General features: G+C 37.4%; 1 protein-coding gene across 2 annotated transcripts; it reads left to right on the plus strand.

Moving 5' to 3' along the window:
- The first annotated feature begins 6,666 nt into the window (after positions 1–6,666).
- Positions 6,667–15,111, plus strand: LOC103287266 (olfactory receptor 4F3/4F16/4F29-like). Of its 2 annotated transcripts, XM_054715574.1 has the most exons (2): positions 6,667–6,684; positions 14,191–15,111. In XM_054715574.1, exons 1-2 carry the CDS (start codon positions 6,667–6,669, stop codon positions 15,109–15,111), a joined length of 939 nt encoding a protein of 312 aa, XP_054571549.1. The 2 variants fall into 2 exon arrangements, with proteins under 2 accessions (XP_054571549.1, XP_008141167.2); XM_008142945.2 differs by lacking the exon at positions 6,667–6,684 and having other exon boundaries at positions 14,158–15,111.
- Positions 15,112–17,851: the final 2,740 nt, after the last annotated feature.

The following is a 17,851-nucleotide window of genomic DNA, read 5'->3' on the forward strand; positions in this document are numbered from 1 at the left end:
ATCTTGTGGTGGCCATCTTGTGTCCACATGGGGGCAGGATCTTTGACCACATGGGGGCAGCTATATTGTGTGCTGCAGTGATGATCAGTCTGCATATCACTGTTTTATTAGATAGGATAGAGGACTGGTACAGGGGTGGGGGCCAGCTGGTTTGCCCTGAAGGGTGTCCCTGATCAGGGTGGGGTTCCCTTGGGGCATGGGGCGGCCTGAGCGAGGGGCCTGTGGTGGTTTGCAGGCCAGCCACGCCCCCTGGCAACCCAAGTGGAGGCCCTGGTATCTGGAATTTATTTTCCTTCTACAATTGAAACTTTGTAGCCTGGAGCGGAGCCAAGCCTGGGCCTCCCTTCAGGCCGGTAGCCATTTGTGCTGGGGTTATAATTGAAACTTTGTTGCCTTAAGCAGGTGGGCCCAGCCAGGGTGTGCAGAAAGCTTTGCTTCCCCTGTTGCCGGCGGCAACCTTGGCCTGCTCTCTCAAGATCCATTCTGCCGCCATTTGTTTGAATTTGTTTACCTTCTATAATTGAAACTTTGTAGCTTGAGTGGAGGCTTAGGCCTCGCAAGGGCAGGCGGAAAGCTTGGCTTCCTCTGTTACCTAGGAAACCTTGCTCTCTGTGGCTGTAGCCATCTTGGTTTGGGTTAATTTGCATACTTGCTCTGATTGGATGGTGGGGTGGCTTGTGGGCGTGGCTTGTGGGTGTGTCGGAGGTATGGTCAATTTGCATATTTGTCTATTATTAGGTAGGATTTTTGCTCATATTTCACTCTTTTAACTTTTTCTTATAGGTTTATTTGAAAAGTGATCTTTACACCTCCCATTTGTATTTCTTCTTCCTAGTAAATACCCATTAGTATTGAGCACTTCTTTATCAATTCTAAATCCTTTCTTAATTTCTACTGCTAACATACATTTCCTTGTTCAGGACATACTAAAAATGAATTTTAAACCATTGCATTAATTATTAAAAATGTTTAAAATTCATTATTAACAGTATTTTTTGTCTACAGTGGTGTTCAGAGAGATCTTTGATTAAATTCTATTTTGTAGGCCTGAAGTTCCTCCCAAATATTTACAATTAATGATGTTCCTTTTTTTTTTATGGGAAACAATGTGATTGATGAATTGTGTATTCTGCTTTAGTAAGTCACACTGAGATCATTGTGCTTCTCCCAGAAAAATAAATGTAAAATATTTCAACAAATAGAAAATAAAATATTTATAAAATATGTGTGCAAGTTTTCTTTACCCAGAAATTGTGCAGTCTAAGTCTAGGTATTGCTCTAAGTGTTTTACCTTGAATTTTATGAAGCAGACATCCTCTTTATCCCCATTTTTCAGAGGAGGGATCTGAGGCACAAAGATGTTAAATGTTCTCAAGGTCACAATATTCCAAAACTGAATCAGAAAGAATCAGAAAATATGAATAGAGAGATTACAACTAATGAATTTGAAGCAGTAATAAAAAAAACTTCCAACAAGCAAATGTCCTGGACTGGATCGCTCCACAGGTGAATTTTACCAACTAGTCAAAAAAATTCAAGAGGAGGGAAGATTCCCAAGCTCATTTGTACTCAATACTTATATAATTGTATTAACCAATATCACTCCAATAAATTAAATAAAAAGTCCTCAAGGTCTATTGAGTAATAAGCCTGGCTCAAAGTGTTAGAGTTTGAATTCAGGATCTGTTATCCTAACTCCCACACTATGGATCTCTGATAATAACTAACAGAATAACTCATTTAATTGAGAACAATTTCTATTTGTTAGCTTTCCACACAAATGGGGACCCCATCACTCCCAAATGGAGGAGAAAAAAACAGCCTGGTTTATATATAGCTATGATGTTATGCCTTAAACTTTTCTCAGAGATTGCCTTGAAGAATAACGGTGAAGGAAAACCCTTCTAGTGGAAAGAACCTCAGGGAATACCTTTCATTGTACACTTTCTTTGGAAGGAAAGATGGCACAAATCTTACCAATTTGTAAGCAGGACTAATGGTTTGTTTAGTTGTTCAGAGCCTAAGAAAGAATAAACTCATAAAACATTGGTTTTCTGGGGAGAGGTATATAGGTGGACTTCTCAGAAAAGCATAGAAAACGACAGTATTCATGACCATGTAAAATCCTATTAGAGGTTATTCACTCACTGTACAGGAACAAAAACACCTATCCCTGTGGATGTCAATCAACTTCTTTCCCCAGCTGCTCTAGAATTGCTTAACTGGCACTAAAAGTGGCCATGGTAGCATAGTTGGCATCTCTGCATAAAATCAACAACATGAATTTCCCCTCACTAAGCCTGATCTGCTTATCATCACTTCTGAGTGCTCAAGCTTTACAACACCAAAGCAAATGGACAGCACCCTGTGTAGTACCATATCTCACCCTACTCTGAGAGGACTAGCTGTCTACCTGTGGCAGATTAAATAGAGTTAAACCCTTCTTTCATGAAATGGGGAAATGCTTCTCTTCATAGGAATTTTATCTCTAATCTCACTCCATAGGGATAAATATTCTATATATAAATACATCTTACAAAAAGTTATTTATACATAAGTATATATGAATACTTATTATAAATATGTATTATATACAAATTATATGTAAATAATAAAATATATACCTATACATATATGAAAATACTATAGGTATATATAATATTACATATTATAATATATGTCATGATATATAATATGTTTATATGATATAAAATTTTATTTATTTATTTATTTTAGGTACTGCTTTGTCTTTCCCACCCACAGTGCTGCTGTCAGCACTACCATTTATTAATAGAATACCTTTACTGCTTTATCTATGATGTCACATACAATATTGCATCTGTACATATTTATAGAAAGTGAAATGTGACTATGGGCTTACACCATGGAATTCATTGGACTTGTGCTCCAATATCAAGAAACAACTGGCTTGATAGAGTAGTAGAATGGCCTAGAGAATGCTTATGTTTGTACCAAGTGGGAGGTTAACATCTTGTAAGCTTAAGACGATGTTTATTTGATGCACTACATATCTTAAATCAGTGGCATATATATATATACACTAGTGGCCTGGTGCATGAAATTCATGCACATTAAAAGGGAATTAATTAGAGGAAATATTTTAATATTGATATTAGCCCTTTCTCTATAATAGAAGTGTCAGAGATGAAAGAAAATTAGTAAAATATATATGAAAATCTCCCTCCTATCAGAGTCTGGGTTGTGCCATGGGACCCATAGTCAAGTCCCTGCCCACTCATGTGTGCCTCAGGTCCCCTGGCCCAGGGCTGGGCTAGGGGCATGGCCTCAGGTCCCCCGGCATAGCCTCAGGTCCCCCGGCCTGGTGCCTGGGTTGGGGGGCGTGGCCTCAGGTCCCCCGGCCCAGCCTCAGGTCCCCCGGCCCTGGTGCTGAGGCAGGGGGTGCAAGGGCGTGTGGGCATGAGGGCATGATGATCATTTGCATATTAGCTTTTTATTATATAGGATGTCTTAAAGCTGGAATAGATGAAGCCAAGTAGAAAAAGTCACTCTAACAATAAGATCAAATAATTTATGGGTGAAATTCATGCTTTCTATTCTTCTTGTGAACTTTGGTTTAGTAGGTTTGGAGATCCTAGTACCCCAGGGAAGAATGTTTTAAAAGAGAACACAGCTGAGTCTAGTCTTTGGCCACTTTGGGGCCCTTGTATCACTGAACCAGAGAGAAAAGTACCTGACTCTGATATTTGTGGGAACTGAGGCAAAAAATGGAAGTCCACGCTCTAGCCAGTGTGGCTTAGTTGGTTGGAGTTATCGTTCTGTGCACCAGAAGGTTATGGGTTCAATTCCTCAGGGCATATACCTAGGTTGCAGGTTCCATCCTCTGTTGGAGCATGTACAGGAGGCAACCAATCGGTGTATTTCTCTCACATGCATCTCTCCCTCTTTCTCTCTCTTTCTCTCTCTCCCTCTTCTTTAAAATCAATAAAGAAAAAGAAAATTTAAAAAGGAAGTCTACTAGTTAAATGTTAAAATATTTGAAAGTTATAAATCAAAATAACAAAACTTTAATACAGTATGTTCTATCCTGTCTATATTGATAAATATATACAACTAGAGGCCCATTGCATGACATTTGTGCACTGGGGAGGGAACCCTCAGCCTGGCCTGTGCCCTCTCGCAGTCTGGGACCCCTCAGGGGATGTCCGACTGCTGGTTTAGGCCCGCTCCCCTAAGACAACAGTTGGACATCCCCTGAGGGGTCCTTAGCGCTGCTATGGAGGTGGGAGGGGCTCCCGTCACCACTGCTGCGCTCGCCAGCCATGAGCCTGGCTTCTGGCTGAGTGGTGCTCCCCCTGTGGGAGTGCATTGACCACCAGGGGGCAGCTCCTGCATTGAGCATCTGCCCCCTGGTGGTCAGTGCATGTCATAGTGACTGGTCATTCCGCTGTTCAGTCAAATTGCATATTAGCCGTTTATTATATAGGACTAGAGGCCTGATGCATGAAATTCATGCAAGGGACTCGGCCTTCGCAGCCCCAGCTGCTGCCACCCTCTGCTGGGCAATCGATAGTGGAGGCTTCCCCCTCCCCATTGATTGCCCAGCAGAGGGTGGTGGCTGCCTTGTGGCACCATGGCCCTGCCCCCTGCCCACTGGTCATTCTGGAAGGTTGTTCCACCACCCGGTCTAATTACCATATTAGCTCTTTATTATATAGGATAATTATTTGATAACTATATATATATAGAAAATCCTGGAAAGCCAGGTTTGTGGAATTGGGGACGTTCCCAAAGAAATTTGAAAAAAACTTCCTGGGTTTTAGGAACCAGAACCTGATCGAGAAGGATGGGTATAAGCTCCAGGTAGACATGTCTCTTTAGTTCCTTGAAATCTTCACACCATGATGAAAGGTATGTCTGGGTAGGTGCTGGGGCTGACCAGCAGACCCTGAGCGACGGATGAACATATTGTTCTGACACACGTTTCTGTGAAAGAGAGGGCTAAGGGACTTTTTTACTTTAGTACTAAATGCAGTCCTGTTTGCCTGCCTCATTGGTTTTTTTATTGTAACAAGAGGCTGAACTCAAAATAACTTCTAGGTACAATCAGCAGGGTAGGTATCCTTGAGAAAGTATATGTTTCTAAAAGGTCGGGTCTTGAAAGACTAAACATAGAGATTCTAGCAAAACACCCCAGGGGATCGGACTTGTTTGCAAAAGTCAAGGTAGGGGCTGCTGCCTTCTGCAAGGTCCCCTCAGAGGCCCCTTTTGGAGAATCCTCCTTGCAGACATGCCAAACCAAATCCCGTGCTTCCCCTCAGAAGGGCCATTTTAGGGTCTTTTGTAGGATAAACACCAAGACAGGGAATTCTCTTATTTGGGTCTAAGAACAGTATTCATTGTTGGGTTGACAGATCCCAATTATCAGGGGAAATTTGACTTCTATTCCACAATGGGGACAAGTCCAGAATTCAGGGGCTTTATCAGAGTACTTCTCAATACTCCTTTGCCCAGTGGAAAATAGTGGCATTCCATTAAGCAAAGGATCATCTCAAGGCTGATAATCTACAGGAATAAAGTTTTGTTCATCCCACCAGGTACAGTACCCTGTCCAGCCTAAGTACTGATAGAAGATAAGATGAAATGAGGGAAATTGTTATCAAAATAGGTCTCATGACCAGCTATACAAAAGGAGATTTTGAAATTTATGTTTTATATTAATTATAATTTCTTCCCCCTTTTCCCTTACATAATTCATATGACATACACTGGTGGATGCTAACATTTTGGGTTTAGATCACTCTGCAATAATTTAATAGCTAATTATTCTATGATGTTCAATTTCTTCTGTTCTGATATTATCTTACCTACCCTATTTGTCCCTGGGATGAAAGACAAGGGTGGATGCAGAGAGAAAAGAATAGCTTTCATTTGCCTCTTCAGTTACACTTATCCCCTCTCCAACTGACTTTGTGCCTTTTTAAAACTCTTTCCCAGTTACTTAATTTAAGTGTGCCAATCCTTTTTGTCCTAGCAGGAACTGGACTGATACAAGTATACAAAATTGAAAGTCAAAATGCATGTTTTCCCAACTAACAATTCCATTGTCCTGAAGTTCTTATCAAAAAGGTTTATTGTCTATTTGTTCAAATATGGATATCTATTTATATGGACAATAACATAATAAATATGCTATTTGCTACCCAGAATTTCATTCAACAGCATGTTTTGTACTATATAGAGTTTGAACTTGATTTTCAGTGGTTTCAGATAATTTGACTGTATTGATACATTATAACTAATTTATCATCAATTGATATATGTTTCCGTTGTTTCATTCAATTCTAAACACTATTCACTGGAATAAATTTCTGTATAGCTAAATCTTCATGCACATCCATAATTACTCAAAATATGATTGTATAAAAATGAAGTCTTGTGTACATTCTTCTACTATTTAAACTATACTAAATATTAAGCACATTGGCTTTTTTGGAGATGATCAAGATGATTATAGTTATTTTTTTGAGTTAATATTTACCAATTTTCAGAGATTAATTCTAATGGGTAACTACCAATATTTATAAAATTTCCAACAAAATAGCATTAAGATTTCAAGCAAAAATATTCCACTCTTGTTTCCTTCTTCCTCTCTGGTGTCTTATTATTAATTTTTAGGTCTTTTGGATGCTCTGGTCAAACCAAATAGTTCTCTAGGGGCAAAGTCTCTTGATCCATAAGCTCTTTCTAGACTCACTCTTTTGCAGTATCATGGTCACTGTCCTCTTGAGCTCTAATAAGCTTCACTTGTTGCTATGGCAGGATTTTATATGGCACTTTGTGTTAGAGAACACAGGAAAATCTCAGACTCCTGGAAGATGCTGTTCTCTTCAAACAGGTAAAATGGAAGGATGAAAATAAATTTAACAATAGCTTTAGTTCAGACATAATTTTGTCTTTGGAATTGCTATGAATACTAGTATGAGCCATATACTCAAGTGCTTGAGTGTTATCCTAAAGCAAAGTAGTTAGTGTCCAGGATATGAAACTGAATAGTACAAAAGAATAATTTTGAAAAGTTTGTTGACATATTGGAAAAGGTTAACTGACCTTGACATTTAGTTTAGAATTAAATTGTTCCTCGAGTAATGTGAAAGACATTAGAAAAAGTCAAATGGTTTTGTAATAGTTTGGATTCAGCATAGGTTGCAACTAATCGCTCTGATCTCGATGCTGATTAAGGAAATGATTCTCACCCTCTGCCACTTAATAAACAGGCAAGAAAAATTGATGATACATGAAAATATTAAAAAAGGGTAACTATTTTTCCATTAAATTTTCAAAAGAGATGGGTATAAACTGATTGTCTTCTGTGAAAAGGGAAGCAAATTTATTAGGAACTTGTCAAGTTTATAAGATGGAAAAGGATTTTATAGAAATTTCAATAGAAATAAAAGACATGGAGATAAAAAAATACAAAACTGAATAAATAATTTCCAATGTAATGAATTTTAAAATATGGTGTGGAAAATTAAAAAATAAACTACCAAGAGATTGAATAGTTTCCTTGGTCTTTTATGATTTAGAGTGTTTTATATTAATTTTATATTAATTTTTTTGTATGGAAGGGAAAAAGTGAGAAAAAGATCCTCATAGACAATATAAAATGTGTTGAGTTTGTTGAGTCTTGCAAACAGAAAGCTAAAGGAATGATTAATTTGTTGAATTTATGTACATAAAAGTTTTCTGAAAAGACACATTTATTTATTTATTATTATTTTTTTAAAATATATTTTTATTGATTTCAGAGAGGAAGGAAGAGGGAGAGAGAGACAGAAACATCCATGAGAGATAATCATGGATTGGCTGCCTCCTGCAAGTACCCCACCGGGGATAGAGCCCACAACCCGGGCATGTACTCTTGACTGGAATCGAACCTGGGACCTTTCAGTTTGCTGGCTGACGCTCTCTCCACTGAGCCAAACCAGCTAGGGCAAGAATTATTTATATTTCCCACAGTTATAAATAGTAAAGTAGAGGTGGTCTTAAATTAGAGGAGGCAGGATTTTACTTGAATATAAGGATGGTGTTTTGTGATAGTTTATTTTTTATTTTATTTTATTATTATTATTATTTATTATTATTTTTTTTTTTTGTTTAAAGTTTTACATATCTTCTTTTCCCCCAACTGACCCTCCAGCCATTCCCACCCCGAGCAAGCCTCCACCACCCCAGTGTCTGTGTCCATTGGTTATGCTAATATGCATGCATACAAGTCCTTTGGTTGCTCTATAATCCCCCCTCCCCTACCATTTATTTCTAGATCGATCTAATCTTGTTCATCAAATTATGTTGATCATTATATCCCACATATGAGTGAGATCATGTGATATTTATCTTACTCTGATCGGATTATTTCGCTTAGCATAATGTTCTCCAGTTCCTATCCACGTTGTTGCAAGTTTATTTTATTTATTTTTGTTTAAATTTCTTTATTGATTAATGTATCACATATTTGTCCTCATCCCCCCATTCCCACCCCACACTCCTCCCCATGCATGCCCCCACCCCCCTGTTGTCCTTAACCACTGGTTAGGCTCATATGCATGCACAGAAGTCCTTTGGTTGATCTCTCCCCTTTATCCCCAGCCTCCCCTACCCTCCTCTGAGGCCCGACAGTCTGATCCATGCCTCCTCCTTGTTTTTGGGTCTGTTCTTGTTCATTAGTCTATGTTGTTTATCATTTCCCCTAGATGAGTGCGATCATGTGCTACTAGAAATACACTTATAAGAACTGAAAATGAGACAAGCAATAATGGTTATGCTGAAAGGCAAATGAATCAGTCTGTAGTGAGTTTCCTTCTGGGCCAACAGTTCTTTTGAGACCCAATTTCAATGTCAAACAGTTCCTTATGTGTACATGTCAGCAATGATATTTCAGTTCTGGATGGTGGACAAATGGTGGTAATGCAAGTCCGACCCTCTCTGGTTTGGTCTTGGGCAACCTGCAGTGACGCACAGCTGCTAACTGCTAGTATGGCAAGGCGATGTAAGCGTCTTCCATCTCTGGACTGCTTCTCCTCTGTCTTCATGGCTGGAGTAGTCCTGTCGATTCCTCTCTGTTGCCGGAATCCACATGGTCTCGGAGTTGTTTTCTGAAAATATACAAACATATTGTTGACCAAAAGTTAATAAAGGGATATTTTCAATAAAATCGACTTGGGATCCTTTTTCATTTTTTGCCCAAATGATTTTCCTCTGGCTTGTTTTGACACCATGTGTGTATTTCATGGGTGTCTTGCTTTTAGCCTTACAATTAATTTTCTAAAGTACATATTTTCTAGATGTAATTTACTTACAGGATATTTTTCCTTACATGATATTCTTCTACTATTCCCCCTTTTTTGATTTAAATATTAGGAGGCTTTTGAAAATTTTATAATGTAGTCTTGATAGCTTTTAAATTGTAATTTTTTGCACTATAATATTACTGCTTTAGGTTCATTACATGTTATGCAATTTTATCATGAGATGAACTACCAATAAAAATTTAGTTAACACTTTAGGAACTGCTTTTTGTCCAGTACAATTAATTTTTCTAGAATATTCGCTTGTTTCAATTAGCCAATTTAAATTAGCCTGAAAACTTGACTACTATTTTCCTGTCAAATTTATTACTCTAACATCAATCTTATTTTACCCTGTAAATATTCGTGGAAAGGATTATTTGCCTTATTGAGTAGGCCCTGAGCATTCCTGGTGGTAGGCTGGATTTAGATATCAAAAACCCACTTCCCCACACCATGGGTACACGACAACTCAAACAATTCTTGTTGGAGTGAGAGGGCAGCTGCTGTTGGCCAAGTCTCTGTCTGTTACCTGGGTCCTGATTTGAGCTGGGCATGGGAAGTTAAGCAGCCATGGGGGCAGGAGACTTCCTTCAGAAGGGGTGAGTGTTCAGGCCCCTGCAAAGTTGGGGAGGGGGGTGGTGAGGTTCTGTGCCCCACCTCTGTTGACCCCCAAGTTCTCTCCTGATGGCCCCTCTGCGACTGTGCCTGTCTTAGGTTGTTCCTTCCCTGAGGAATCTTACCCGTCTCTGGCTAACCAGGCAAGTTTATTTTAAAGACGGAAATGCAGAAAGTTTGAGCTGAGGGAGATGTTAAACCCATAATATTTTTAAATTGAGGAGGATATTTATATGGACGATGATTTATATTAGTACCTTATTTAAACTTAACAGCTGTCTGTGTTCAACTTGAATACTTTATTATTTGGAACCTTAGTTACCAATATTTGTTTCATCTATAAATGATTAAATATCTGGGAATCTGTTTGGAGAATTAATCAATTCCCTATGGATTAAAATAAGATTAATCATAACAAAAGGCAAAGAGTTAGGCCTTGTCTTTTGCATCATGGATATTTAATTAGTTAAAAATTATGAATATAATTAAATGTTTAAAGAAAAGTTAGTTCAAAGCATAGCCAATCTATAAGATAAGATAGTTTCAGCACACCATTACTCAGGAGTTTTCCCCTATGGGTATATGACAAATTTTAGGTGAATAAACATATCTTTGTACCTCCACCTAGAAATCTCTCTGACTTTTGCTCTGGACTTTTGAGATTTGGATTCTGACTATCTGAAGTGGCTTTAAATCTGTGATGACTCAAACTTTTCAAGTTTCCTATATTTCCTGATATTTGAATGGATATATTCTCATGTTTTTAATATTTGTCTTATTCTGCTTTAAATTCATTTTTCTAAAATTTCCTCTTACCTATTTGATAGAGCCAAAAACCAAATACATTTCTGCCCCATGTGCATAGCTGATAAAAGCTTATAGAGAAACTCTCATAAGAGACGTTGGCACAATTCCATCTTTTTTTATATTTTCCTTTTAATCTCACTTATTTTTCTTTTTTCCTAAAACTTCTTCACTTTAAAAAATTACTTTTCAATGATTTATATTTAATATTATTTTGTATTAGTTTCAGGTGTACAGCATAGTGGTTAGACAATCATATACTTCACAAAGTGTTCCCACAAGATATTTCAGTATCCACCTGGCATCATACATAGCTATTACAATATCATTGATGATATTTCCTATGCTCTATTTTACATTCCTGTGACTATTCTATAACTATCAATTTGTACTTCTTTATCCCTTCACCCTTTTCACCCAGTTCCTCAATGTCCCTACCCTCTGGCAACCATCAGTTCTCTGTATCTATGAGTGTGTTTTAATTTTGCTTGTTCATTTATTTTGTACTTTAGATTCTGCAAATAAGTGAAATCATATGGTATTAGTTTTTCTCTGACTGACTTTTTTTTTTCCACTTTTATAATCCCTAATTTTTTATTTAACTCTATTGTTTAGGGACTATGTAATCATGTAACTCATACTCATTAATTATACAATTAGTCATATTTCCATGTATTTTAAATCACCCAAATACATCCTCTTTTATCTTTCAAATATCTATTTCCTGATATATTTACATATGCTTATCATGTACTTGGTATGACTCTAGGTTTTGGGACACATTTAATTATAAGACAGATGTATTCCTTAATTTTATGGGAGTTGCAGTCTCATCAGAAGATAGAACAAATAAAGTCAAGAACCACATGATTTTACTCATATGTGGGATATAAAGTAGAAAGCAACAAATAGACACAGACAACAGTATGGTGGTTAGCAGAGGGAAAAGGGTGTGGGAATAGTAAAGGGTAAAGAAGGTTAAATATATAGTGATGGAAGAAGATTTGACTTTGGGTGGTGAACACACAATGCAATATCCAGATGATGTGTCATATAATTGTACACTTGAAACCTATATAATTTTATTAAACAATGTTATTCCAATATATTTCATTTTAAAAAAAGAAAAAAAAGAACAAACAACAAACCCCCAATGAATTACATTTGTAGTAAGTACTACAAATAAATACAGGGTACTTTGAAAGAAATATATTTAATCAATATAGGATGGTTTTTATTTTGATCACTAAAAGAGTATGAATGTTATACTCTATTATTATGTACTAGGGGCCCAATGCATGAATTCATGCACCTTGAAAGGAACGGTAGGTCATGAGGCTGTGGTGGGCACAGGGGCAGGTCTCAGCCCATCCTCTGTGCCCCCGTCTGGCCCCTCCCACTGCGGCCCTGGTCCCCTGTCTGCTGACAGCCCCGCTCCCAGTGCCGCCACTCCCAGGCACTGATGGTGTGGAGCCGTTGGGGCCTGAGCCAGCAGCAGGTGCAAGTGGGGCTGGTGCGAGCTGTGACTACTGCCCCAATTGCCCCTTAGGGCTGGCAGCCACTGCTCACAACTGCTGATGGCAATGAGCAATCGGGACCTGCACTGGGCATCGGCTGTGGGTGTGAGCAGGGCCAGTGCCCCAGCTCATCTGCTCCACCATCCTGCCGTGGCTGATGCCCATCATGTTCCGTGCATGCCTCCTGGTGGTCGGCACACATCATAGCGGTTGTTCAGTTGTTCTGCTGTTCGGTCTATTTGCATATTATGGTTTTATATATATAGATAGGAGATAATCATAATATATTATTGAAATATCTTTTCAATATGGAATTTTTCTGGCCAACACCATTTTATTTTTGTATTCATTTATTTATCTCATGTGTTAAGCACTATAATGGACAAATGAAAGAAGGATAAGTAAAATAAAAATTTACTGAATATTTACATATTAATATCTATGCATTAAATACACAATTACAAAACTTAAATTATTTTATTCCTACAACTTGCTCTGAGAAGTTAATATTAATTGCAATTCCATAGATAAACTGAGTTTCAAGAATTCAAATTAGCTTGTTAGTGGCTGAATCATAGTATAAATCTTGGTTTTCTGAATCCAAAGTCCATATTTTTTTCACTATGCTATGTTGCTTCTCCAAATAAAACTAAAATTACAAAATAATATGACAAGTCCTTCCACAGAGCCTTGAACAAAATGCTTTTCACTACACCATGATGCCCTTCATAGTTTTAAGCTTGTCAGACCATGTGGTAAGTATTCTAGGGCAGTGCTTCTCAAATTATCTTTGGTGAAAAATTAGTTTTTAGCCCCCAATCCTTCATGGGTTGAAACTTTAGTAAATACAAAATCATACACTTGAATTTTGTTCTGATGTAAAATTGTCCTAATACGATGCAAACTGGTAACAGGCAATTCATGGACTTGTACCTCTGTGTGGACCACTTTTTCATTTCTTCAGTGAATCCAAATATGAATAAGTCACAATCTCCGCCTTCAAGAAGCTTACAGTGTGGTTGGGGAGTTAGAATTGTACTCAATTTACTAAAAAACAAGATATAGTAAAATAAATGCTGGTAATATAACACAATACCTCACAGATATGATTAAAATTTAATGAACCTTCATGATAAATATGTCCCAGAGGTAGGTTAGTCAGGAGGAAGGATCTGTTTGCCAGAATAACGCTGGTGGTTTTAGAAATGGATGAAATAGTTGAAAAGTGATAAAGAGTTTTGTGTGACTGAAGCCACAATATATTAGTCTTGACCCAAAAATCAAAAGGATTTGTGGTTGAATTCATTCCTATTACCCATGTTGATCAATCTTGTGTCTCATGAAGAACATCATAGTATCTACCATGGGAGGAAGCAGAAGGGTATTAAATGCAGAAAAAACCTGGTGGTTATACTAGTAATAATAATGCAAGACATCATAGGTATGGTAAACAATTAAGTAATATTTAAGATGAATATGTTCTCAGAGGTGGCGACTGGGGAGGAAAAGGAGAAGGGTCTGTCAGATAAAGCTTTACAGGCTTGGAAGGGATTGCAATAGTAATTAGTTATATGACTGGGGCCAGATATTAGTTTTGAAGCAAAAAATAAAAAGATTTGAGATTGAATTCCTGTTATTAATGTTGACCATCTTATGTCATGACTAATATTACAGCATCAATACTGGGAAGAAAGAGAGGGTATTAAATGCAGAAACAACTTTGTAGTAGAGAACAACTACACATGAAAGCCACCAATTTCTCCGTGGTCACATTTTAGAGGCCCTGGGCATATTCAGTCAGTTTTAATGCTAGTGTAGATAAAGGCTTTCATAACTTTGATCTCCCTCCTAGTTTATTACATAATTATTACAATTTACATTTTCAGGTAGCAATGTCGACAGAGCCAACAGATGGAGCGAATCACTCTGCAGTGTCAGAGTTTGTGTTCCTGGGACTCACGGATTCCTGGGAGATCCAACTTTTCCTCTTTGTATTTTCCTTCACATTTTATGTGGCAAGCATCATGGGAAACACCCTCATTATGCTCACTGTGATTTATGACCCTCACTTACACTCCCCCATGTACTTTCTGTTGGCCAACCTCTCCTTCATAGACCTGGGAGTTTCTTCCGTCACTTCTCCCAAGATGATTTATGATCTTCTCAGAAAGCATAAAGTCATTTCCTTTAGTGGCTGCATCACTCAAATCTTCTTCATCCATGTCATTGGTGGTGTGGAGATGGTGCTGCTCATAGCCATGGCCTTTGACAGATACGTTGCCATATGTAAACCTCTCCACTACCTGACCATCATGAGCCCAAGAATGTGCATTTTCTTTTTAATGGCTGCCTGGATGACTGGCCTTATCCACTCCATGGTTCAATTGGCATTTGTGGTAAAATTACCCTTCTGTGGTCCTAATATTCTGGATAGCTTTTACTGTGACCTTCCTCGGTTCATCAAACTTGCCTGCACAGACACCTACCAACTAGAGATCATGGTCACAGCTAACAGTGGATTCATCTCTGTTGGCTCCTTCTTCATGCTGATCATTTCCTACATCATCATCATTTTCACAGTTAAGAAACACTCTTCAGCTGGTTCATCCAAGGCTCTGTCCACACTGTCAGCTCACATCACTGTGGTAGTTCTGTTCTTTGGTCCTTTGATATTTGTCTATGTGTGGCCATCTCCCTCCACACATCTGGATAAGTTTTTGGCCATCTTTGATGCAGTTATCACTCCTTTCCTGAATCCTATTATTTACACATTCAGAAATCAAGAAATGAAAGTAGCAATTGGGAGAGTATACAGACAGCTGGTAAATTACAGGAAGATCTCTTAAATTATGCCTGTATTCTGAAGAGCCCTCATTGATTGTTGATGTTTATTATTGATGGTCAAACTCAGAGAGAAACTCTTGTTTGCTCTACTTTAATTTTGTTATACACATCGATATTGAATCCATTTTGTTTCTCACTGAGAAGGGAGGGACATTCATTTTTGAAAGGAGAGAGTTACTTAAAGTATTTGTAAACCAACAATTTTAATAATCTTGACCCCATATTTCTAAAGAATAATATTTATATGAAATAATTTCTGGAAACACACAAAAGGGCATACTTCTTTAAGATCCTCAGAACATAGAGAAATATATTCCAATACATCCTAATCCAGTATGACTTTATCTTAAATTGATTACATCTGCAAATTCTGTAAGACTATATTTCCAAGTATGATCACATTCACAGGAATTGGGGGTAAAGGTTTTAACATATTTATTTGGTGGGCACAAATCAACCTACAACAGTAGTGTAGAGAGAAAGGATGGTTGTATCATAGCTACCTATTGATCAGAGTGCAAATATATTTAAAATAAACAGTAGAGGAACTTTAGCTTTTTCCTAGGCAATTAACTATAATTTAAAAATAATGGAGAATATAGTCAGCATAAAACACAACAAATTATTTTGGTAAACTAAAGAATCTCTGCTAACTTGGAAGATTACACAGAAGGTAAAGAATAACATTTACTACCTAAGATTACACCAAGATAAATTTGTCATGTCATTATAACAGAGAGAAAACCCAGTTTCAGTCTTGCTTCAATATAGTGTTTTGTGGTAAAGCATTTCTGAGTTTTTAAAAAGAAACCCATCAAAGCTGAGCTTTGCAAATATTGCCAAAATATTAACATATATCATTGTTTTCAGATACTAAGGCAAACAGAATTTACTTCCTGAACCTTCTATAGCTTTCTATCTTCATTGGGTTTTGTTTTTTACTATCCTCTTTCAGATGCTGAAATAACCAGATATTTTATGTTAAGATGAAGCTATCCTTCTTTTCCTCTTGATAAACAAAATCATATCTTATTACTTTGCATAATTTTAATTTTGGTTATAATTACTTCTAGAACAGTCTCAATAATCCACTTTATGACATTAACTAAAGTAACTAATTTTATTTCACAGACAATACTCTGACAGTAGTTTAAGTGGTAAAAATGGATTTTAATTAGAAACTATTGTAACAGGAGAAGAGAGACCTCAGTATAGAACTGCCTCAATTCCCAATACAATTAGAACAAGTGGGGATTTATAGCCAAAGAGCAGATTGAAAGGGTGTGTTGGTGGATGGAAAATTACTAAGAGGAGACATTAAGAATAGGAAAAATGCTTGTTAAATTGACTTAACAGGATTCTTGTTAAGGCAGGCCAAGTGATCAGATATCAAGGATAGGGGTTTAGAAATTTTATTGGATATTAAAAGTGAGGCTTTTTCTCTAAACTGATTTAGCAATATTCTTGCTAAAAGTGAGCTATCCAGTCCAGCAAGTATGGGCCCAGATTGAGGCCTAGTGGACAAGAGGGTTCAGAGGACCCTGACTAAAGTTTGGTCAACCTAAAGGTGAGTAATTGAGAATTGTCTATCATAATGATTTCAGTAGGCTAACAAAGCTCAGGAACACTCAGAAATATAACCAACATCCTATTTATGCATTCTTAAAGGTAGTAAACATTATGCTTAAAGTAGCAAAAAGGAACACTTTTACTAACATGATCCAATGATCAGGCGTCCTCAAACTACAGCCCACGGGCCACATGCGGGTGTTTTTGCCATTTTGTTTTTTTACTTCAAAATAAGATATGTGCAGTGTGAATAGGAATTTGTTCATATATTTTTTTAAAAACTATAGTCCTGCCCTCCAACGGTCTGAGGGACAGTGGACTGGCCCCCTGTTTAAAAAGTTTGAGGTCCCCTGATATAGACATTCTATAAGGATATAAGTAAAGACACACACACACACACACACACACACACACACACACACACACACACATCATGACCAATGTTTTTATACTCAGTCTTATTTAAAAACTAGAGGCCTGGGAGGGGGGGAGGTATGAGATCAACCAAAGGACTTGTATGCATACATATAAGCATAACCAATGGACGCAAGACACTGGGGGGTAAGGGTATGTACAGGAGTGGGATTGGGGGGGGGGCAATGGGGAGATATAAACACATGTAATACCTTAATCAATAATAATAAAAAAAATCGAGGAAAATAAACAACTAGAGGCCCGATGCATGAAATTTGTGCAGGAGTAGGCCTTCCCTCCCCCAGCTGCCGGCACCAGCTTCCCTCTAGCACCTGGGACCCGGGCTTCCCTAGCAGCCTCGGCTTCATCCAGAAGGTCATCTGGAAGGACGTCTGGTCTAATTAGCATAGTATGCTTTTATTATTATAGATTATCCAACAAATTTCCACAAAATACTTTATTAACATTAAACTAAAATCTTAAAATAGCTAAGGATTTTAGAAGTTATATTTCAGTGGACTCACTATAAAACTGTCAAAATTATAATTACAGTTGATTGAGCACATAATTTTACACATATTTGGTAATTTTAAATGCTTGCTTTATATGCCATTCTAATAATACCAGGAAGAAGACCTATGCCTATTTTATAAAAAATGTTACCAAACCATTCAGTTGTCCAAAAATTAATTTTGATTATTTGAATTTGAATTCTCATATAAAAATGCTGTGAGCTGCTGGAAGCCAATTCCAGCATGT

The sequence above is a fragment of the Eptesicus fuscus genome, chromosome 5 (assembly GCF_027574615.1).
Source record: "Eptesicus fuscus isolate TK198812 chromosome 5, DD_ASM_mEF_20220401, whole genome shotgun sequence".
NCBI lineage: Eukaryota > Metazoa > Chordata > Mammalia > Chiroptera > Vespertilionidae > Eptesicus > Eptesicus fuscus.